This window comes from Mirounga leonina, unplaced genomic scaffold (genome assembly GCF_011800145.1).
Source record: "Mirounga leonina isolate KUSES-001 unplaced genomic scaffold, KU_Mleo_1.0 Mir_93, whole genome shotgun sequence".
Taxonomy (NCBI): Eukaryota; Metazoa; Chordata; class Mammalia; order Carnivora; family Phocidae; genus Mirounga; species Mirounga leonina.
The window spans coordinates 27,355,659-27,379,971 of record NW_023270854.1 but is presented as its reverse complement, the minus strand read 5'-3'; the positions used below and the strand labels follow the sequence as shown (position 1 = coordinate 27,379,971).

At 43.5% G+C, this 24,313-nt stretch overlaps 1 protein-coding gene across 5 annotated transcripts in view; it reads left to right on the top strand.

The window, feature by feature from the left end:
* The window catches only part of SLC14A1 (solute carrier family 14 member 1 (Kidd blood group)), a 31,621-nt gene extending 8,538 nt beyond the window's left edge, over positions 1 to 23,083 (top strand). For 4 of the 5 annotated variants that reach the window (XM_034995698.1, XM_034995700.1, XM_034995701.1 and 1 more), the window contains 8 exons: positions 4,869 to 5,025; positions 5,950 to 6,139; positions 8,231 to 8,359; positions 10,125 to 10,317; positions 13,464 to 13,611; positions 13,795 to 13,929; positions 19,832 to 19,881; positions 20,995 to 23,083. In XM_034995698.1, coding sequence (XP_034851589.1) covers positions 4,869 to 5,025; positions 5,950 to 6,139; positions 8,231 to 8,359; positions 10,125 to 10,317; positions 13,464 to 13,611; positions 13,795 to 13,929; positions 19,832 to 19,881; positions 20,995 to 21,171 — 1,179 coding nt within the window. In that variant the 3' untranslated portion in view covers positions 21,172 to 23,083. The remainder of the gene's footprint in view (positions 1 to 4,868; positions 5,026 to 5,949; positions 6,140 to 8,230; positions 8,360 to 10,124; positions 10,318 to 13,463; positions 13,612 to 13,794; positions 13,930 to 19,831; positions 19,882 to 20,994) is intronic. The other variant, XR_004677574.1, reaches the window with a different exon arrangement.
* The last annotated feature ends 1,230 nt before the right edge of the window (positions 23,084 to 24,313 follow it).

Sequence of the window (24,313 nt, the reverse complement as noted above, 5' to 3'; positions counted from 1 at the left end):
GAAGAAGAAGAAGAAGAAGAAGAAGAAGAAGAAGAAGAAGAAGAAGAAGAAGAATCATCATCATCTATATGCTGCCTACAAGGGATTCATCTCAGACCTGAACACACGTACAGACTGAAAGTGAAGGGATGAAGAAACATTTATCATGCAAATGGATGTGAAAAGAAAGCTGGGGTAGCAATACTTATATCAGACAAAATAAACTTTAAAATAAAGATAGTAACAAGAGACAAAAAAAAAAAACACTATATAATAATAAAGGGAAAATCCAACAAGAAGGTATAACAATTGTAAATATTTATGCATCCAACATGGGAGCACCCAAATACTTAAAACAGTTAGTAACAAACATAAAGGAAATCACTGATAGTAATACAATAATAGTAGGGCACGTTAACACTCCACTTAACATCAATGGACAGATCATCCAAACAGAAAATCAACAAGGGAACAGTGGCTTTGAATGACACATTGGATCAGATGGATTTTAACAGATATAGTCAGAACATTCCACCCTGAAACAGCAGAATACACATTCTTTTAAAGTGCACATGGAACATTCTCCAGAATAGATCGCATATTACACCACAAAACAAGTCTCAACAAATTCAAAAAGATTGAAGTCATACCATGCATTTTTTTCTGAACACAACACTATGAAACTAGAAATCACAAGAAAAAAATCTGGAAAGAGCACAAATACATGGAGGTTAAATAACATGCTATTAAACAATGAATGGATCAACCAAGAAATCAAAGAGTAAATCCAAAAATACATGGAAACAAATGAAATTGAAAACACAAGGGTCCAAAATCTTTGGGATGCAAAAGCATTTCTAAGAGGGAAGAATAGCAACACAGGTCTACCTCAAGAAGCAAGAAAAATCTCAAATACAACCTAACATTACACCTAAAGGAGCTAGAAAATAAAGAACAAGCAAAAGCCAAAATCAGTAGAAGGAAGGAAATAATAAAAATTAGAGTAGAAATAAATGATATAGAAATTTAAAAAACAATAGAACAGACTGATGAAACCAGGAGCTGGTTCTTTGAAAAGAGCAAAAAAAATTGAGAAACCTTTAGCCAGAATCATCAAGAAAAAAGAGAGAGAGTACTCAAATAAACAAAATCACAAAAGAAGAGAAATAACAACTACCACCACAGAAATACAAAAGATTGTAAAAGAATATTATGAAAAACTAGAGGCCAACAAACTGGACAACCTAGAAGAAACAGATAAACTCCTAGAAACATATAACCTCCAAAAACTGAGTCAGGAAGAAATAGAAAATTTGAACAAATTGATTATTGGCAATGAAATTGATCAGTGATCAAAAACTCCCAACAAACAAAAGTTCAGGACCAGATGGCTTCATGGGTGAATTCTACCAAAGATTTAAAGAAGAGTTAATATCTATTCTTCTTAAACTCTTCCAAAAAATAGAGAGGAAAGAAAACTTCCAAATTCATTCTAGGAGGCCCATATTACCCTGATACTAAAACCAGATAAAGACACTACAAAAAAAGAGAACTACAGGCCAATATCTCTGATGGAAATAGATGCAAAAGTCCTCAACAAAATACTAGCAAACCAACTCCAACAATACATTTAAAAAAATCATTCACCACAATCAAGTGGGATTTATTCTTGGGATGCAAATGTGGTTCAGTATTCAAAAAATCAATCAACATGATACATCACATCAATAAGAGAAAGGATAAAAAATATATGATTATTTCAATAGATGCAGAAAGAGCGTTTGACAAAGGACAACATCCATTCATGATAAAAACTCTCAACAAAGTAGATTTAGTGAGAACATACCTCAATATAATAAAGGTCACATTGAAAAACCCACAGCTCACATCATACTCGATGGTGAAAAATTGAGAGCTTTCCCCCTAAGATCAGAAACAAGACAAGGATGTCCACTCTCATCACTTTTATTCAACATAGTAGTGGAAGTCCTAGCCACAGCAATCAGTCAACAAAAAGAAATAAAAGGCATCCAAACTTTAACTATTTGCAGATGATAGGATACTACATATAGAAAACCTCAAAGACCCAACCAAAAAAGTGCTAGAACTGATAAATGAATTTAGTAAGATCCCAGGATACAAAATTAATGTAGAGAAATCTGTTGCATTTCTACACACCAATAATGAAGCAAGAGAAAGAGAAATTAAGAAAGCAATCCCAGGGTGCCTGGGTGGCTCAGTCGTTAAGCGTCTGTCTTCGGCTCGGGTCATGATCTCAGGGTCCTGGGATCAAGCCCTGCATCGGGCTCCCTGCTCGGCGAGAAGCCTGCTTCTCCCTCTCCCACTCCCCCTGCTTGTGTTCCTGCTCTCGCTATCTCTCTCTGTCAAGTAAATAAATAAAATCTTTAAAAAAAAAAAAAAGAAAGCAATCCCATTTACAATTGCACCAAAAATAATAAAATACCTAGAAATAAGCTTAACCAAGGAGGTAGAAAACCTGTACTCTGAAAACTATAAAATATTGATGAAAGAAATTAAATATGATACAAACAAATGGAAAGATATTCCATGCTCATGGATTGGAAGAACAAATATTGTTAAAATGTCCATACTACCCAAAGTAATCTACAGATATAATGCAATTGATAACAAAATACCAAAAGCATTCATCACAGAACTAGAATAAATAATATTAAAATTTGTATGGAACCACTAAAGACCCAGAATAGCCAAAACAACCTTGAAAAAGAAAAACAAAACTGGAGGCATCACAATTTCACACTTCAAGTATACTACAAAGATGTAGTAATTGAAACAGTATGGTCCTGACACAAAAACAGACATATAAATCAATGGAACAGGAGAGAAAGCCTAGAAAAAAAACCCACAATTATATGATCAGTTAATCTTCAACCAAAGAGGCAAAAACGTGCCATGGGAAAAAAGACAGTCTCTTCAACAAACGATGTTGGGAAAACTGGTCAGCTACATGCAAAAGAATGAAACTGGACCACTTGCTTACACCACACACAAAGATAAACTCGAAATGGATTAAAGATCTAAATGTGAGACCAGAAACCATTAATATCCTAGAAGAGGCAGGAATTTCTCTGACACTGACATTTCTAGATATGTTGCCTGAGGTAAGGGAAATAAAAGCAAAAATAAGTTATTGGGACTACATCCAAAAAAAATCTTCTGCACAGCAAAGGAATCAACAAAACTAAAAGACAACCTACTGAATAGGAGAAGATATTTGCAAATGATATAATGGATAAAAGGTTAGTATCCAAAATGTATAAGGAACTTCTATAATTCAACACCTGCCCCCAAATAATCCAATTAAAAAATATGGGCAGAAGACATGAACAGACATTTCTCCAAAGAAGACATTCAGATGGCCAACAGACATATGAAGAGGCTCAACATCACTCATCATCAGGGAAATGCAAATCAAAACCATAATGAAATATCACCTCACACCTGTCAGAATAGCTACAATCAAAAACAGAAAAAACAACAAGTGTTGGTGAGGATGTGGAGGAAAAGGAACCCTCATGTACTGTTGGTGGGAACGCAAACTGATGCAGCCACTGTGGAAAACAGTATGGAGGTTCCTCAAAAAATTAAAAATAGAACTACCCCATGATCCAGTAATCACACTACTTGGTATTTACCCAAAGAATATAAAAACACTAATTTGAAAGAACATATGAACCCCCATGTTTATTGCAGCATTATTTACAATAGCCAAATTATGGAAGGAGCCCACGTATCCAAAGAAGATGTGGGGCATATACAAAGGAATATTATTCAGTCATGAAAACGAATGAAATCTTGCCATTTGCAACAACATAGATTGAGCTAGAGAGCATAATGCTGAGTGAAATACATCAGAGAAGACAAATACCATATGATTTCACTCATATGTGGAATTTAGGAAACAAAACAAACAAAGAAAAAGACACAAACCAAAAGCAAACTTTTATTTATTTATTTATTTTTAATTTTTTGAGAGAGAGAGAATGAGAGAGAGCACATGAGAGGGGGGAGGGTCAGAGGGAGAAGCAGACTCCCCGCTGAGCAGGGAGCCCGATGCGGGACTCGATCCTGGGACTCCAGGATCATGACCTGAGCCGAAGGCAGTCGCTTAACCAACTGAGCCACCCAGGCGCCCAGCAAACTCTTAACTGTAGAGAACAAAGTGATGGTTGCCAGAGGAGAGATGGGTGGGGGGGGGGGGTAAAATAGGTGACGGGGATTAAGAGTACACTTACCATGATGAGCACTGAGTAATGTATAGAATTGTTGAATCACCATATTGTGTACCTGAAACTAACATAACACTATGCTAATTATATTGGAATTAAAGTTAAAAACTTAATTTTAAGAAAAAGGCTGCTCATCTTGGGAAGTAGCTGTTTGATCTGCATTCGTGAGCGCCATTTTGTAACCTAACCTCTGGCTCCTCTGGCCAACAGCATGAATCTTAAGTACTTGGTCTTAGCTCCTCCTATATTATTATTTCAGTCAGTATGTTGAAATTAAATATTTTTCAGTCTTTTCCACTAGACTGAGCTCTTTTAGTGTAGGATGTAGGTGTTCTATGGATATTTGTTGAATTAGAAACTGGACCTTATGAAACTCAAGGCCAGAACCTTCTCATGGTAGCATTAAAGACAGTGATGACGAAAGTAGTATGGGATTAGGGTTTGGGTAATAATCTCCATGACAATGGTTCAAGAGGAAATTGGTGCTTTCTTAGTCCCCTGGGACTAAGATGAAGTGCTTTTTAACTCATCCTCCGTGGCTACTGCAACCAGGCCCAGTGCTGGCCAGTCTGAAGTGTTCTGCATTAGGATGTTTATGAGCTCTGTCCTTTCCTCAAGGAGCCAGAGGAAGAGATAACCATGGAGGATAGTCCCACTATGGTTAAAATGGACCAGGGTGAAAAGCAGGTTTTACGAAGTCCACGAAGAAGGTACCTCCCCAAGGCACTTGGCTATGTCACCGGTGATATGAAAGAATTTGCCAGCTGGCTTAAAGGTATTTATGTTTCCATCTCTTGGAGAGATGGGGGAAGTAGCTTTGGGGGAAATGGCTTGCTGGTTCTTCTACTTGTATCTTTCATTACAGTCCCCTGCCTTCTATTGATCTCTCTCCTCTCCAGTTTTTAACTTTTTATCTTTTTTAAAAGATCTTATTTATTTTTTTAAAGATTTATTTATTTATTATTTGAGAGAGAAAGAGAGAGCACAAGCAGGGGGAGGGGCAGAGGTAAAGAAAGAATCTCAAGCAGACTCCCCACTGAGCATGAAGCCTGACATGGGGCTTGATCCCACAACTCTGAGATCAGGACCTGAGCCAAAATCAAGAGTCAGATGCTTAACCCACTGAGCCACCCAGGTGCCCCAAGATTTTATGTTTAAGTAATCTCAATACCCAACATGGGGCTCAAATTTACAATCCTGAAATCAAGAGTCACATGCTTTACCGACTGAGCCAGCCAGGCGCCCCTAATTTTTTATCTTCCAACCTGCAAGCCTCTTCAAATATTTTTTTATGGAGATAGTGCTTAGGGCCAGGGACCTACTCAAATTAGAGGAAAGCACCTGGCTCCAGCCCATAATTTCAGTACTTAAAAACTGAAGTTTTACTCTAATAATTCATTTCTTTAGCTTAAGAGTCTGTACCTCTGAGCATGGTAAATAAGTGCATTCAGTGCTTTCTGCAGTGGAGATTCTAATAAGGGCAGTGTGGGTTGAGCGTAAAGAAACTGGAGGTTTTCGGGGACCTGGGTACGACTAAAGGGGAAATGGTTCAGAGGGAAAAAGCTTCCAGGAATATCACAAATTAGTTTCACCTTTATCAGAGGGGATTTTGATGATTTTACTCAGGGTGGGCACTGGGCGTGGAAGGGAGCACCTTGACTTGTCACTTCCTTAGCTCTGTCCATCTCATCTCTTCCAGACAAACCACAGGTGCTCCAGTTCATTGATTGGGTTCTTCGGGGCATATCCCAAGTGGTGTTTGTCAGCAACCCCATCAGTGGAATCCTGATTCTGGTTGGACTCCTGGTCCAGAATCCCTGGTGGGCTCTCAATGGCTGTGTGGGAACAGTGGTCTCCACCCTGACAGCCCTATTGCTTGCCCAGGACAGGTAGGTGCATCCATCCCAGCCTGCTCTTCCTGCTTCTGAGAACACAGGAGTTAATCAGTGAATTGGGCATCAGTGATAAAGCCCCACCCTTCCCAGAAAAACCCACCTTTATTCTACAGAACTCTATATTTGTCTTGAGCCAGAGATCAGGGGATTATTTATATCCTTTATTATTTCTCTTGAGTTATTCACTAAATCATTCTTCTTCAATGATTAATCAATTATTTATCATCAGCATTTTGTGTGGGTAAAAATGCATATGAGTTCTTTTTTTTTAGATTTTATTTATTTATTTATTTATTTGAGAGAGAGAGAGAGCACAAGCAGGGGAAGGGGCAGAGGGAGAGGGAGAAGCAGACTCCCCACTGAGTAAGGAGCCCAACGCAGAGCTTAATCCCAGGACCCCGAGATCATGACCTGAGCCGAAGGTAGACACTTAGCCGACTGAGCCACTCAGGCAACACAAGCTTATGAGTTCTTGAAAAGTCTTGGTGACTTAAAAATCCCGACTAATCCCATTATATATTGTTTGCATGCTTAGTTTGGTAAATTCATTCTTTATAGACAGTGCAGATGTTAGTTCAGTTTCTAGAGAGATGAATAATCACAAATTCCAAGTTAATTAGTTCTGACTTAAGACGTGTAAGTGTGTCTTCTGAACTATGTGTTGGGTTAAAAATAGCACGTACTTTATAAATTGATCTGTTGTTGAGGAAGTGATAAGCGAACTCCCACCATGGGATTAGACAGCTCCTGACTTTCTAGTTTTGTCAGGGAGGCTGCTGGTCTTCTAGGTGTCCAGGATCAATGAGTAAGCACCAGTGGAGGGTCATTACACAACTAAGCTCTTGTAATATTTACTGTAAGTTACCTAAGGAGCTTCTCAGAGAGAGAATCCGAAAATGTTCCATTTTCCCTTCAGGTCCAAGGGGCCTGATTTGTTCTCCATAGGTCAGGTTAAATCCTATTCCAATGCACATCAGGAAACAGTGCATCCAATTTGGAGGTGTGGTCCAGGATTGTACCATATCAAATATTCCTTCATTGTTTTGTTCTAGCAAAAATTGACCCATTTTCCTTATCAGGTATTATTTAGAAGGCAAGCCATATTTATATGTGTTGATTTTCAATTCTCTCTTATTTCCTCAGTCCTAAAGGACCACATTAAAATAGCAATCCTGTTTTAAGTGAATACACAGTGTCTGTTGTTTTAACTCTGGTGTTCCACAACTTGCTGACATTGCCATTAAAGCAATGGCGGCCAAGCATTCAATCTGCAAGTCCCTTGTTGAGAAGGCGAGTCTTTGCCTAGCTGTCCACTGTCCTCATGTATATTCCCAAATTCTAGAAGAGAGTATCACTTCCAGAGTTAAACCAGCAAAAATCCCATCAATTCCTACATGTCCCAAAAGATTAGTTAAGGAAGACAATAGGTCAACCTTCAGAAGGCTGAGAGGCAAAAAGGAACCCAAGAATGAATTTGGTGCTAAATATGCACATAAATGGAATACTCTGCCCAGTTAAAGTAATTATTTTTCTTTGCAATAATTTGGAAATGTATATTTGGAGACCACAAAATGGAAGCACAGGAAGATGAAAATGTATGCTACCTTGGAAGATTAATGTTTTTAAGGTCACAAACACTACGAAAGTGAATTTACAGTTGGACCATCTTACACCTCTCACCAAGAATGTCAGACTTAGAGAACAGTTTCATGGAACAACTCTGTTCAGATCAAAGGCCCTTAATGACACAGGAGAAATAACTTTCTGAAGGAAAGGCTAAAGGAAGCAGGACAAGCTGCCTCTCTCATTTCCTTTTCTGCACCTGGATGCTGGAATCTTGTCTTGCTAGGACACCTCTGAAGGGGGTTGTTCTATATGCACATTTCTATTTTATCCTTATCTATGTATATTTCATTTTTCCCCATGATTTTAATAGTGTTTGGCTTTTACAGACTTTGGAATAAATTTCTAAATATAATCTCATTTCCTAATGGGAATATGATCTGAAAGTTGCAAGAATCATTTATGTGCAAGTCCAGCCAGTGTCCACCCAGGACGTGCCCACGCTGTGCCTCTCGCCCACAGGTCCGCAATCGCCGCAGGACTCCAGGGCTACAATGCCACGCTGCTGGGAATCCTCATGGCTGTCTTTTCAGACAAGGGCAACTATTTCTGGTGGCTGTTATTCCCTGTGTCTGCTATGTCCATGACTTGGTAAGTTGTACCTGGTTGTCCAAAATACCTTTAAAAAAAAATATGTGGGGGGAGGAGGGAATGGACAGTTACTGTTTAATGGGTACAGAGTTTCAGTTTTGCAAGATGAAGAAAGTTCTAGGAATGGACAGCAGGGATGGTTAGACGACAATGTGAATGAACTGAATGCAAGTGAAACCGCAGACTTTAATATGGTTAACATGGTCAATTTTATGGTACAAATGTCTAACAATTTTTAGCAAAATAATTTTTTAAAATTAAATTCGGGAAGCATCAAACACACTGATGCGTGTGACCTTCCATACACACCTCATCCCCCCCCACCATCCCCTGAGATTCTGATGTAATTGGTCTGGGGTGTTGCCTGGGTTCGCAGGGGTTTCTAAAGTACAACCACATTTGAGAACCATGCCCTCCATCGGCGGTCCTCCACCGTGCACACTACCGAATCACCAGCAGGGCTTGTGAAAACACAGCCTGCAGCCCCCCTCCCCAGGGCTTCTGATTCAGTCCATCCAGGATGAAGCCTAAGAATCTGCATTTCTAACCAGTTTCCAGGTGAGGTGGCTGATGCAGGAACTACACTTTGAGAACAACTGTATGTGCCTATATGAACTCTCCTTATCCACCTGCCCCTGCTGCCTTCAAAGAATTTCATTACTGAATTCAAAAAATCCTTCAAAAAAAATGATTTTTTTTTAACTCTAAATCCTTCAAATTAGTTTCTTAAGTCCTTTTTTGTTTGTTTTTTGGAAGCATACATTTCCTTCTTACTATGGCACATTTAGGATGTAAAACACGAATACCCACACGAATGAGTAGTGTAGCCCACTCTGGACAAAGTCTGCAGCGCCCCCCCCCCCCCCCCCCCCCCCGGCCTGCATCCACAGGCGTGTGCGAGAGAGTCTGCGGGCAGAGCCAATCTGAGCGGGAAGTAATTTCCGAAAAACAGGCTCAAGGACAGGAAGTGGGTCATCAGCAGGGACTCCCCACACCCCCTCCCATAATCTGGAGTTCTGACCTTAGTGATGGGCTAACAAGTGAGAGCCCAAAAGGGGCCCAGAGACAATCTAATCTGATCTAATCCAGTCCCCCAGACTACAGACCAGGAAATGGAGGAGTAGTTCCTTGCCAAAGGTCACATAGTTCACCAACTATTCCTGACTTAAAGCTGTTCCTCCCCTTCCTGCTCCCCCTCCCACCCCGAGTTTAAGATCTTTTTCCTCCAGCCCACACCACCTTACATCCTCCCTTGGATAATTGTTTCTCTTTTTCAAAAATAGATATACTAAAGACTCATGAAGATGATACAGAAATTCAAGATGGCGGTTGCATCTGGTCAGGAGGGAGGGGCTCATGATCATGTACCATGATCAAGTAGGTTACACAGGGGGCTCTAACTGTGTATTTTACTTCATGTCTAAAATACTTCAAAAATATTTCTAAAACCTAGATTTTATAAGTCTCTGTGAGCAACCCCAGAGTATAATTTTTCAAAAGCCAAATAAGCAAAGAGTTGATTTTTGACTTCATGTAAGAATTATTCTCTGACAGGATTTATTCCACGCGTGTTTGTTTTTTTGTTTCAGTTTGGGTTTTTTTGGTTTTCTTTCTTTTTCCCCCTGTGAAAAGTTTGCTGAAACAACAGCACGTTAGCATTTTGCCCATGAAACAAAGCCTCTCCCCAGTGTAGAGATTCAGTTTGTCAAACGACTTGTCACATGCATGTTCTTCCATTCTGTTTTGTGGTTGTTGTTATTATTAGTCCAATTTTCTCAAGTGCGTTGAACTCCTTGTTCTGCAAATGGGACCTCCCCGTCTTCACGCTGCCCTTCAACATGGCATTATCAATGTACTTATCGGCCACAGGACATTACAATCCATTCTTCCCAGGCAAATTGTTCAAACCCGTGACCGCAGTTCCCAATATCACCTGGTCTGACCTCAGTGCCCTGCAGGTAAGATACGCTGTCTTCTTGCATTCCTTCCTGACTCTGGAAGACACTCAGTGTCCTCCTGTTTAATTGTTCTTGGGCATCAGAGCCTGATGGAGACTCGGCTTGCTGTCTTCATCTTGCCCCCTAAACCATTTGTTCTACTCCAAAGCTTTGGGCTCTAAGGGTTTGTTTATTATTATCATTGAAGTATAGTTAACATACAGTGTTATATTAGTTTCAGGTGTACAATATAATGATTCAACAATTCTATACATTACTCAGTGCTCATCAAGATATCTGTACTCTTAATCCCTTTCACCGACTTCACCCATCCCCCCACTCACCTCCCTCAGGTAACCACCAGTTTGTTCTCTGTAGTTAAGGGCCTGGTTTTTTATCTCTTTTTTTTTTCTTTGTTTTAAAGAGTTTTTTAAATGACTGCTCAAAGCTAAGTTTCCCCCTCTTTTTCTAAAATCCAGTCCAGAGTATAGCTCCATTGGAAATCAAAGACTCTGTTTCAAATTTGCCCCTTCTTTGGGTGGATGGGATGGGGGCCAGTCCTTGAGGAAGTGCCTTGAGCCTGGAGTTAAGCCCTCCATGACCTGCCCCCTCTGATCAAAAGAGCTGGCAGCTTACTGTTAGGTCTCATTAAAGAACCTCTCTATTCTGCTTTTTCTTTGGGTAGATCTCAAAGAATATGTACAATAATTCATGGTTCTCAAGCTTTGGTTGCCATCAGAATCATTGTTTTTAAATACCAACACAAGCTCCACCTCAGACTCCCCAAATCATTATCTCTGGGGAGGGGGCCTAGGAACCTGTATTAACAAGCTGCCCAAATAATGGTGATGTGGACCAGGGTTTAAGAACCATGATCATAGGATGTATTGCATGTATCTCTTTACAGGTGTGCACAGAGAGAATTGCCATTTTTAAAAAACCTGGTTCACTCCTGTTGGTGTTTATTTAATAACTCTGTTGAAGGTTTCTTGACGAAGAGGACGCTTAAAATCAGAGGAAAACAAACAAAAAGCACCTTTTTGATGTGCAAAAGCCTGGCTTTCCCACTCTCAGGTCACATAACCCCTTTTGCTGTCCTCTTTGCTGAGCCATCAAAATGTGTGAGGAGCTCAGGCAGGCTTTTCTTTACATTCTTGCCCAGAAAATAAATGGGAGCTTTTGGAAATAACTTAGAAAATCAAATGCTTATTCGAACCTACCCACAAAAAATAATATTATAATGTTAATTGATCTATCTAAAACTGCCCTGTCCAATATAGTAGCTATTCGGCCCCACGTGGCTATTTTAACTTAAATGTGCAATTCATTACAATGAAATAGAATTAAAAATTCAGTTTCTTAGCCTTACTAGCCACACTTCACGCACTCAGTGGCCACGTACAGAATATTCACCACCATGGAAGTTCTGTTGGACGGTACTCATTTGCGGAAGTGAGGGTCTTCTCCTCACTCTGAGCTACCACCCCAACATCAGCACCCTTCTTTCCCATCTCGCCCGACTCCCCGCTTCCCTGGCTCCCTGAGGGGTAGTTCTGCCATCAGTTCTGAGGGGAAGCCTATGTAGTCTTTGCCTGTGTCAAGTTCCCTGGTCCAGACAAACAGTAAACGATCTTGTGTAGACATGAAGATCCACTGTGAGCTGGAAAATTCAGGGTCCATCTTAGGATAGAATCAAACTCACAGTCTGGTCCTGTGCTCTGCACAAGGACCGGAGCAGGGTTTGTGAGCCAGTGTTAGATCCCACCGAATGAATGAGGGGAGGAGGCAGGTCCTCGTGCCACAGCAGGGTCCCCTGTAGCAGAGTCTGCCTCCCCAAGGTCACTCAAAAGATGTACATGTGATGTGGGGCAAGTAAATGGACTTGGTCACAAAGGAGCCTAATGTGGCTAATTATGCCTCTCCTGGCCCGACCAGAAGTGCCATTATAAAGAATTATTATCTGTTAGCTTCAATCAAACCCTGTACTTTCCTGAAAACTGCCATTCTGTTGAGCACATAGCTGACATCAGGCCTCAGCCAGAACAGAGAACTGTGACATTCACATGTGGTTTTGTGTTTTGAGGACTAACTGGCAGTTGTTGGTAAGTGGAAGAAGCCAATGATATTCTGGCTTAAATTAATACATGTTCTGTGATTCCTCAGCTCAATTCACAGCGCTCACCATAGCATGTACCCTCCCCCATGTGAATTGTGTAAGACTGATGAATCACAGACCTGTACCTCTGAAACAAATAATACATTATATGTTTAAAAAAAAAAAGAAGAAGAAGAAGAAGAAGATAGCAAGAAGGGAAAAATGAAGGGGGGAAATCAGAGGGGGAGATGAACCATGAGAGACTATGGACTCTGAGAAACAAACTGAGGGTTCTAGAGGGGAGGGGGGTGGGGGGATGGGTTAGCCTGGTGATGGGTATTAAAGAGGGCACGTTAAAAATGGAGCTCCATTAAAAATGGAGCACTGGGTGTTATAGGCAAACAATGAACCATGGAACACTACATCCAAAACTAATGATGTAAATGTATGGTGATTAACATAACATAATAAAATAAAATTTAAAAAAATTAATACATGTTCTAGGTAAGTATAAATAGGGTCCTGATTCCTGAACTTGCCGATAATTGCTTCTGAATTGTGGATAAGATAACCCAGCTCTGGGTCTCTGGCCTTAACAACCCAATTGCACGAAAGTAATAACACTTCTCTTGACCTTGGTGTGCACTAACGTGTTAGCCTGACAACCGATGGACAGTTAAGAGCAGCGGAAATGTCAGCCGTGGTCCCTGCTGTCCTCACTGGGAGACTCGGCAGGTCATCGCGGGGGGGGGGGGGGGGGGGAGCAGTGAGACCACCCGGGAGCCTATCAGCCACCAGCTCCAAGTGGCCGTGCGCACAGCGGAGCCCCCGAGCAAAGGGGCATCCTGAGAAGGCAGGCTCAGCATTCGCCAGGGGCGGGTGGGTCTATCTCTCGGGATAAAGCAGAAGAACGAGATTTCTCTGTCAAGAGAAAGAAACTTTTAAAAATGAGTAACACTGACCTGGGAAGACGAGAAACGCTAACTCTAACATGACACTGTATGCGCTTGTGGGGTCCCGCGGCTTTCTGCTCAGTTGTGTTAATGAGCTCATTTTCTAAATCGCTTTGCAGTTATTGAAATCGCTGCCCGTGGGTGTGGGCCAGATCTACGGCTGTGATAACCCGTGGACAGGGGGCATTTTCCTGGTCGCCCTTCTGCTCTCCTCCCCACTCATGTCCCTGCATGCTGCCATCGGGTCGCTGCTGGGGATAGCAGCAGGTGAGCAAACATCGAGCAGCTCCTGCCCCGCATGCCTCCCCGCAGGCATCTTCCAAACGCCAGGCTTTCTTGAGGGCTCTGCTTCCCAGGGACCAATGGGACTAGCTTCCCCCACCCCTGGCCTCCTTCCAGAGCGTCCTGCCTTTGGTGCCCAGCCCTGACTTCACCTGTCTCACCTAATAGGACTCAGTGTCTCGGCACCATTTGAGAACATCTACCTTGGACTCTGGGGTTTCAACAGCTCTCTGGCCTGCATTGCAATTGGAGGAATGTTCATGGCTCTCACCTGGCAAACGCACATCCTGGCTCTTGCCTGTGGTGAGTATTCCGTGCACTGGCGGGAGGGTTGCTCAGAACTATGGGATCAGTCCACACAGTACAAAGGGACTGTGTGAGACGCTGGGGCCGCGGTTCCAGTGTGGGCCCCCGGCTGTCTGCATGTGTGAGCAGGACAAGTGGCGTCCCCTCCCTGGGAGGGTTAAGCTCTGCTGTGCCCTCCTCATTGGCTGTCGTGAGGACAGGAGAGCCTGTTGAGTCAGGCTAACCATTTTGCCATCTGTATATGGGGGAGGGGAAGGGGGGAGGTAGAAACTTGACTCATCTATTTCTTCATACTCATCGTTTGACCCAAGAAACTAAGATGAAATGACTCGAGCTAGATACAGAGCCATTCCTCCTGCTGAATCAGGTAGGACTACATGTGGCCCTTTGAGAATCACAAGAATCTAGCTGTTCTCACACTTCAGGGGACGTCAGAATCACCTGGAAGGCTTGTTAAAACACAGATGGCTGCCCCCCGCCCCAGTACCCCGTGTCTGATTCCTCGTTCGAGGTAGGGAGGAGTTGGCATTTAAAGAGGGCCAGACGGTGCTGCTGCTGGTGCTCTGGGGGCCACGTCTTGCACTGTGTTCACCGCTTTTGACCCCGGTATTCTAGCCAGCCTCGGCCTGTCAGAGCTAGGAGAGGTTCTGCAGATCTCCACCCCAGCCCCCTCATTTTACTATTGGGGTTCTGAGGCCAGAGGGGTAAGGTGATGTGCTGAAGGGCATCCAGTCAGTTAGGGTAAATGCAAGCCCAGAATCCACATTTGCTAACAACCTCTGGAATTACATCCACTCACTACCCCAGCTTCCCTGTGGCAGCATTCAGGCCTTGAGGTAAAAACAGAGCTCAAGTGATTTAGATTTGAAAAGCTAATGGATTTCTCAGGCCCTTGTAAAGGGGAGGCTTATTCACCCAGAGCCTCTGGCATCCCTAATCCAATACAAAGTAAAAGTATTTAAGATAATCTGTTAAGAGTGCAGGGAATGACCCTCCCTGGGGGATATGCAGGGCGGAGGATGGTGGAAGGTGCAGAAATCGTTCCTAACCAATAGAAATATTTGTCTAGAGTCAGTTTATCACCAGGTGAATCAATCCAAGTTATCTAAGCTGCTACTAAAATGTCAGATCACAAATATACATACACAATGGAATACTACTTAACCATAAAAAAGAATGAAATCTTGCAACTTGCACCAACACGGGTGGACCTTGAGGGTATTATGTTAAGTGAAATAAGTCAAACAGAGAAAGATAAATACCATATGATTTCACTTACATGTGGAATCTAAAAAAACAAACACAACAAAGCAAAACCCAGACTCAGTAAGTACAGAGAACAGATTGGTGGTCGCCAGAGGTGGGGGGGAGAGGGGGGGGAGGGTTGTGAATGGGTAAAGGGAAGTATACATTTCCAGTCATAAAATAAATAAGCCATGGGGTGTCATATACCACATGAGGAATAGTCAATAATACTGTATTAATTTTGTGTGTGTGGCAGATGGTGACGAGACTTCACCGAGCTGAGCATTTCACAATGTATACAAAGGTAGAATCACTATGCTGTACACCTGAAACTAATATAATATTGTATGTCAATTACACCTCAATTTAAATTAAAAAAAAAAGAGTCGACCACATGTCAGGCAGGATTTAGAATGGATTCCTGCACTGGGCAGGAGGTGGGACTGAGGATTTCTAAGGCCTCATTCAATTTCGATCTTCCGAAGCTGTAGCAAGGTTAACACATCTCAGGTTGCTGTGTTGGCACCATGTCCACGTCATTTTGCCCACTTCTTTGTAGTACACAGCTGTTCCACCAACTAAGCCCGTCAAAGCTCTTTGCTCATTTTCCCACATCTGTTCACAAGTTTAGGGCAAGGGAGAAGACGGATTACGTGCCACCTGAGCTAGGCCAGGTTAGAAGCTTTACTGTGAGATTGTTTGAGGTTTCAAATCTTTATTCGAGGTGCATACCTTTATGTGTCTGGGTTGGCAGGAACAACAAATACATACTAAATGCTCATGAAACAGCCCAGACAGTATTAGGAAGAGCTAGGAGCTCAGCAGCGTAGATCCCAGAAGTTGCTCTGCACGGAGAGTGTTACGGTCCAGGGCAGAAGCCAGGTGGGTGAGAGAAGCCCACGGAGACCATATGAATATTGGGAGGGGAACAAGGACATGTCTACAGTACCAGAGTCTCTGGGGGAGCATCACAGTTCAGAATCATCAAGAAGCACCTCTTAGAGAAGGTGGCTTCTCTGTACGTCCTAAAAATCGAGAGGAGGAAGTCTGGTTGGTGGAGGGGGAGGTCCGGGCCAGCATGGGGACCGGAAACTGCCCATCAGGGAATTCCTCAATTCCTCAATTTTGTTATTTTGTCAGCGCAAACTGGAGACACATTTTGTCTCTTTTTGGTTTTTTTGGGTTTTTTTTTATTATTTAGAGATGGGGAGGGGCGGAGGGAGAGAGAGAATCTTAAGCAGACTCCACGCCCAGTGCAAGCCCAAGGCAGGGCTCGATCTCAGGACCCTGAGATCATGGACCTGAGCCAAAATCAAAAGAAGGGGGTTAACTGCCTGAGCACATCCTTCAAGATCAAGCAGACACTGTTTTGGACACAAGAGTTGCTGATGAGATCTTGACAGAGTGTGGAAAGGGATGAAGCCAAAGATGTTTGCAGATGGGTTTCCTCAAAGCAGGAATATCTTCATTATTTTCTTCACTATAGGTGTAGTACAGGCTTATTGTACAAGACAAAACAAACAAAAACTCAGTAAATACAGAAGAGTATAAAGCAGAAAGTAAAAACATTCCACCCTACTCCCTCGATACAACTTTCTTGCCTCCCTCTTACAAGGACTCTGTGGTTACACTGGGTCCACTTAGATAATTCAGCTAGTCTCCCCATGTCAAGATCGTTAACTTAATCACAGCTGCTAAGCCCCTTCTGCCCTGTAAACTAACATATTCGCAGGTGCTAAGGATTTGAATGGGAACATCTTTGGGGGCCATTATTCCGCCTATCGCGCCTACCTTCCCTTGGACAGGTCAGATTTTCTCCACGGTTAGGGCAATATACAGAATTAGCGGAGAGCCCAGACCCTGGGGCCAAAATCCTAGCTCTGCCCATCTGAATTTCAGTAGATGCCACATTCACCCCCACAGAGGCCATACGGATTTCCCCTGCCACGGACAATGTGCGAGAGTGGCTGTTGGATCCACACTGGGTCCTGCCCCTCTCCGTCTTTGGACAGAAAGTGTGAAGGCAGACCTCCAGCCCCTCTTGTAAAGCAAGTCTCACACGGAAAATGTCACAGCAAGTTCCAGCTTGCCCACATCACCCTGACCCTGCCAAACGAGAGACCAACTCTGCCAGCCAGGGCAAATAAATAACAGACATTTATTACAGAGTTGCTCTTTCCCTGGTTCCGATGGTGTTATCAGAAGAGCGGGGAAGCTCTGATAGAGCCTAGCAGGGCCGCCTGCCCTGCCTGGAAACCGGAAACTGCCCACCAGGGAATTCCTCAATTTTGTTATTTTGTCAGCGCAAACTGGAGACACATTCTGTCTCTTTTTGGTTTTTTGGTTTTTTGGGGTTTTTTTATTATTTAGAGATGGGGAGGGGCGGAGGGAGAGAGAGAATCTTAAGCAGACTCCACGCCCAGTGCAAGCCCAAGGCAGGGCTCGATCTCAGGACCCTGAGATCATGGACCTGAGCCAAAATCAAAAGAAGGGGGTTAACTGACTGAGCCCCCCAGGCGCCCCGACATTTTGTCCCCTTTCAATGCTTGGGTTGCCCTAGTAGGACTGGCCCACGGGGTCTGCTGGGATGGACACTGTCTGCTCAGCACTCAGGGCCTTTCTGTCCCTCGGCTGCCCAGAGCACTGTCAGAGTCATCGCCTAAACCCTGTGGTGTGCAGACTTCTCCTCTAATGGGAGGCTCTCCCGGTCCCACTCAGCAAGCCTTAATTGATGGCAGCTACTGTTAGATAGTCTGATGCTCTTACTGTGGAAAGAAAAGCAACTTGTCATCGGAGACCACTTGGAAGGAGCCTAGCAGGAAGAGACCGGGGCGGTAACTGTGCCTTCCAGGTGCGACCCGTGTGAAAAGGAGAAGAATGGCAGTAAGGACTCATGGGCTCAGGGGAGGTCTCGGAGAAGAGCCGGTACCCAAGAGAGCAGGGCAGAGTGTTCTGGTGCTTACCCAAAGGCAGTGAGTATTTGTTGAATGAGTGAGGGAAGGAAGGAAGGAGGGAAGGAAGGAAGGAAGGAAGGCAGGAAGGAAGGAAGGAAGGAGGGAAGGAGGGAAGGAAGGAAGAATGAAAGGGGGGAAAAAAAGAATGAAATTATCAAAACCAAACAAAGAAGCTCTTCCAAACCAAGCCACTGCCCGCTTCTGCTCAGAGCAGCATCGTGGTCCCCCACACACACACACCCCTGGGGACATGGATGGGTTGACAGTGGCTGTTTGTGGAAATACAAGACTGCATTTGAGATTCATCTCCTCCCTGTAAAGTGCATCGTCAAGTTGCCCTTTTACAGACGATAATACTGGATTCCCAAGTTCAGTGATTTTTTTGTACAATAAAATGGCAGAGCCAGGGTTTGAAGCCCAGGCTGTTTCCAAGACAAGCCGTTCCCCCTAGCATGAGACAATTCAGATGTGAAAAAATGAGGTATACTGTTGAACAAAAATACCAGGATAAAAAGACCAAAGATTGATGGAAGGATGGTAAAGTAAATAGGATCAGAGTCCCTCCCCCCACTTCCCACCCTGCCCCCCTGGGGGCTCATATCACTTCTCCCTGCCCTGGAGGTCTAGGTGGTGGGCATGTCTAACAGAACCAGCCATGGCCCAGGGGACTGGGTGGCCAATGCACGGTCATTCTGCAGCATGCCTTTGTGAAACCTGAGCTTCCCTGAACTTCCCCGAGCCCCTTCTTCAACTGATGATTAGCTACTTGAGGTCTTTGTGTGTGTTGTTTTACATTGAGGGTCACACATAGACTCAAATTACCTACTTTAAAATCCGTGCTCACTCAGAGTAAATAAAAACACAGCATATGAATTCATTGGCCTATATGCCAATCTTAATGGTATTTGGAACAATTTTTTTATGGGAAGAAATCCCAAGTTTGTGGTCAGTTTCTGCTTTTTATTTTTTTATACCATGATTTTTTTGTAACTGTGAATTCTAACCATTAATATGAGACTCCTAGATGCATATATTGTGATTGCACAGAAACCATGCTATCTCAAGAAACATTCATACGTTTCATTTTTTTAAAGATTTTACTTATTTTAGAGAGAGATAGAGAGCAAGTGGGGGAGGGGCAAAGGGAGAGGGAGAGAGAGAATCTCAAGCAGACTCCACACTGAGCGTGGAGCCCAGAGTGGGGCTCGACTCCACAGCCCTGCGATCATGACCTGAGCTGAAATCAAGTGTCAGACGCTTAACAGGCGCCCCCATCATTTTAATTCAACTATGCTCAGATAAAATAACAGGGAAGTTAATTTGCCATAGAAGGCCTTTTCCTTAGGGATCAGCAATAATAGCAACAGAATAGTAACAACAGAAAACTCCCTTTACTGAGTACCTCTTACTGTGTGCTAAACCCAAGTATTATCTCCTTTCATGATGACACCAACCCCGTGAGAAATTCCTATCACCTCTATTGAGCAGGTGAGAAAGTGGAGGCTTAGAATGGGGGCCACCAAGCTCCTAAGTGGTGGAGTCTGGATTTGAACCCAGAGCTGCCGACTGTAAGCTCCTACTTGTAACCAGGGTGCTGAGCTAGCTGGTGAAACATGGATTTCCAGGAGATTTATACCAGAAAGCAGTCTTCCCTGTAATGAAAAGTGCACCTACTAAGTCTTGTTCCCTTCTTTTTGTAGCTCTGTTCACGGCCTACCTTGGAGTCAGCCTGTCCCACGTGATGGCTGTGGTGAGTTGGCTTTAATCTCGCTTTATCATCAGCATGGTTGATCCGTGTTCAGTGATGTGGAAACCCTCCTGGGGTCCCCCTGGTGGTGTTCCAGCAGGAGCCAGGGCTGCGGTCACCACGATCTTCCCGTCTCCTGGACCTGCCTGTTCACACACCTGCTAACATCATAGTAAATTTTAGTCCAAACTACAATCACTGGGCTTGCTAAAAAAATACCAGATTAAAAAATAATAATAATAAAAATACCAGATTGCATAATTTAAAGAAGTGAAAGGCTGTATAACATAATTATCAAGTTCCTACTCTAACTCTGAGGATCAGGAACTGACTTTAGAATATCTTCTACTTGAACAGAAAGCCAAAACCAGGTAGTGGTTGAGAAATCAAGAAAGGGAGGAAAAGGATAATTGCCTACAGACCCAAATGGTTTGGGTTTTGTTTTTAATTGAGCCATTCGTTGTTCATACCCCTTGTCTTTTTTTAAACCCCTCGTCAGTCGTAAGACGTACTCAGACCCATGTCCTAGCTGAATTATTTAATAGGCAAAATCGTTGCCTGTTTAGTGCCTCCTTCCTTTTTAGCACTGTCTTGCCCTTGACCTTCTCCAGAACTGCATGAGTTGCCAAGAACAGCCCAGAGGAAGGACCTCCCCTCCAAGAGCTTAGAGTCTATTTGGGAACTGGAACGAAAGGAAGGGAAGTCCAAGACTGGTCTGGGTGGGAGTCAGGAGGAGAGAGCTCACCACAGACCAAACCAATCAAGGAGGGCCCTGTGGGTGTGGTGAGGGGTCAGGAGCCCCTGGTAGCTTGCGGAGTGACACCTCTGGCTGCCTGGGCTCATCTCCGCACACGTGGTGTAGGAAGCCTGGCTGGATGAGAGGAGGGAAAGATGCGCAAGGTGGACGTGCCACTGACCACCGGAGGAATGGACGGCGACGTTTCGCCTGCTAAATGCAGTCCGACTGGGCCCTTGGACTCAGTCCCGGTGGGCAGAAGCCGAGTCCAGATCGGCAGCCCAGGGACGCATCCCCCTGGGCTGAATGAGAATAGGATGAAGGGTGGTGCTCTGTGACGGGATCTCAAAGGAGCATGTGGTTTGTGTCTTCCTCTTCAGGCGGGATTGCCGGCTTGTACCTGGCCCTTCTGTTTGGCCACACTACTGTTCCTCTTGGTGACCACGAAAAATGCCAACATCTACAGGATGCCCCTCAGCAAAGTCACTTATCCTGAAGAAAACCGCATCTTCTACCTCCAAGCCAAGAAAAAAAGGATGGTTGAAAGCCCTTTGTGAGGGCAAGCCCCACCCACAGCCCAGGTCCCAAGGGGGGACTGACCGACTGCCCCAGGTGACTCCCAGGGTCTCGGCAAACTGCTGTTTTTCATTAGCAACAACATTCACACTGACCCATTGGCAATCTGCTCTTAGGCTCATCTCTGTGGCTTTCTTTTAGACTCCAGGAACACCCCCAAACATGTGAGAGACGCGTCCAGATGGTCTGCCCTGGTGGGGCGCTGGTGCTAGACATGTAATCTATTCATAAAGTCAAACGCTCCAACGGGAAGAAGATGTGAGACCAGAGCTTGTTATTTATTGATATTCTTGGTGTTTGGTTGGCTACATGATGTTAACAGTATTAAAAATTAAGCTCTACAAACCAACGAAGGCTTCAGTGAATGGAATTCATGGTCACAAAATCAAAGTCAACCCAAAATTCTTCGATAAGCAGTTTGACTTGTTTAAAATCAAGGGACAGCTGTGGTGCCCACAGCTCATTCTCCAGCTCCTGGGCAGAAGGGCCTGGATGCTGCCCTGTGTGTGTGCAGCGTTCTCCTACAAGGAGATGGTTGATTCTTTCCCGCTGACACAGCTCTAGGAGGGAGAAAGGGGTTTTATCAGTCAAAATTATTTTGTAGTGTTATTTTTCTTAGACATCGTAAAGGATGTTTTAGGTAAAGTTCATGATCTTTTTCTTATGAGAATGGATTTGTTTTTTCAATGAGGTAAAATAAGAGAAGTTCCTGGCCTCATCAGTTCCTAGATATTAACGAAAAGTTACATTTTTATAAAATACTTGGCATAGCCATTTTTACTTTAATCCCCAAGTTGATTTCGTAAATGCCAGGAATGCATAGAACCAAGTCATCAACATCCAAGGCCCTTTAAAACCACATTTGCAATTCATCTGAGGATGTCTTATATCTTATAAAGACTGAAAGTGAAGGTCAGATTGTTTCTGGGTGCTTGGAAATTGTTGAGTTTCTTACTTAAAAAAAAAAAAAAAAATCATTATTTTCTGCAGGCTCACAATATCCTCACTCAGAAACCTGACAAGACATACCGGTAAAGGGTTCTCCTGTTTTGTTTTGGTTTGGTTTTTTGTTTGTTTTAATCTTAAAGTTATCAGTCCTATAAACATTCTATATACCCAAACATGCTGAGGATGCCGTGGAAAGTTCCGCTCACTACCTTCTACTTGAGTCTCTATCAGTTCAGTATTTTGGAGGATTCAAAAAGAGAAATCGTGAAAGCCTAAAGGCTTTTTTTCCCCTTTGGGCTTCCAGCGCTCAGTGCAAAACACACAGACGCTTAACCGACTGAGCCACCCAGGCGCCCCAAAGGAAACCTACAAATACCTGGGGAGAAGTCCACTTCTTCCTTTTCTCGGGAACACAAACATTGTTCCAATTTAACAACCCTGTAACCAAAGCCTTCTGAAGCCCTGAATTTGCAACTGTCATAGAGTCATGTGCATTCCTGTGGAAAAACTAAATTTTCATTGTTCGGACAGAGATCTCCCTTGTTAGGGAATTTGTGAAATAAGATTTGGGAGGGGGGGTCGGGGGTAGGACACAAAAAAGCAAGCAGAACCAAAGATAACCAGGAGTGAAGAACCTGGGCCGTGGTTGAGCGAACCAGAGCTTCTAACGTGTCTTCAGGCCCATCTTCACGAGGAGCTCTAGAGTGTTCTCTGTGCCTTCACCTGGTGGGCTCACAGAGACGTGTAGATAGGAACATTCTAGAGCCTTGTACATTGTCTAATTTAAATGGTGTTAATTTTCTCAAGTTATTTTTGTTACTAAGTATTATCCTGAAATGAAGTGAGTAATTTGTTAGTTTTCTTAGGGATCACTTGTATTCTTTCCTATTGTCCATATAACCAATTTCCAATTAAGAATATGAATAAAATTATACTCACAACTCAGTTTTGTGTAAATTTTGTTTAAAAGTCACATAGGCCTTTTATTGCTATCGTGGATATTAACAATCATATGCATACGTGTGTATTGCTTAGAATTGCTTATATTTTGATGTACTGGTATCCTTATTCCTTTCTTATACTGGTAACACCAGATGTGTAGTTGAGCAAACCCTGTTCAACTCAGAGGTATGGACCCATCCCGGTGGGTCTCCTCTCAAGTCCGTATCATTCTCCTCGCTAAGGGATGAGAATGGGTTACTTAGGGCAGTCACTGATGTTCAGGGCACACTCAACACTTTGAGATGAATATCCAGGCAGCTTCTATGCATGCCATAGAGGCCCCGGGCACCCCCCACCCCAGGACTGAGGCTGGGCACACCTAAGCGGTCAGCGTCCTGGGAGGAACGTTACCCCTGAGGGTGAAGCCACGCCACACTCCTCTCTCCCACCTCCCTACATCCACAGCTAGCATGTTTGAAAGAAAACATGGCAAGAATGGAAACTCACCCAAGGTTCAAAAGCAACCCAAACAAGAAATAAGAGAAGGCGACAGTAGATTAGCCCCATTGGAGTGCCCTCTGTCAGAACAAAACCTCTCCAAGGGGCGCCTGGGTGGCTCAGTCAGTTGGGTGACTGACTCCTGATTTTGGCTCAGGTTATGATCTCAGGGTTATGAGATGGAGCCCCGCCTCGGGCTACACCCAGGGTGTGGAACCTGCTTGAGATTCTCTCTCTCCTCCTTCCCAACTCCCCCCACCCCAGCTCACGCACATGTGTGCATGCTCTCTCTGTAAAACAAACAAAAAACAAACCAAAAAAATACCTTCTCCTACCTATTGTTTCAAGACAATAAATTTATGAGAGTGATCTGGTCATTAAATGTCCCCTTTGGTCTGAGGTAGAAAACAGAGAGAAGGTTTTAAGGCTTTTCAGCTAAATATTACAAGTGCTATATAAAGTTACCCATGGTACCTGATTCACATGGAATAGGTTGAGATAGGAGGTTAAGCTGACAGGAGATCAGGATTTTCCAAGGTGGCTTCTTAGAGACAAACTTGCAGGAATATTTTTGAGGTGGTTAAGTACAGCATGAGGTTTTATGCATAAGAAAGTTTTCAGCCTTCCCTTTATTCCAACAACTTCCTTCTAAAAGGCTTTTGTCTTTAGAGTAAAACCTAAAGACCTAAAGTGCTTCTTGAACCTGCACTAACACTCCCCCCCCCAATCATTAGA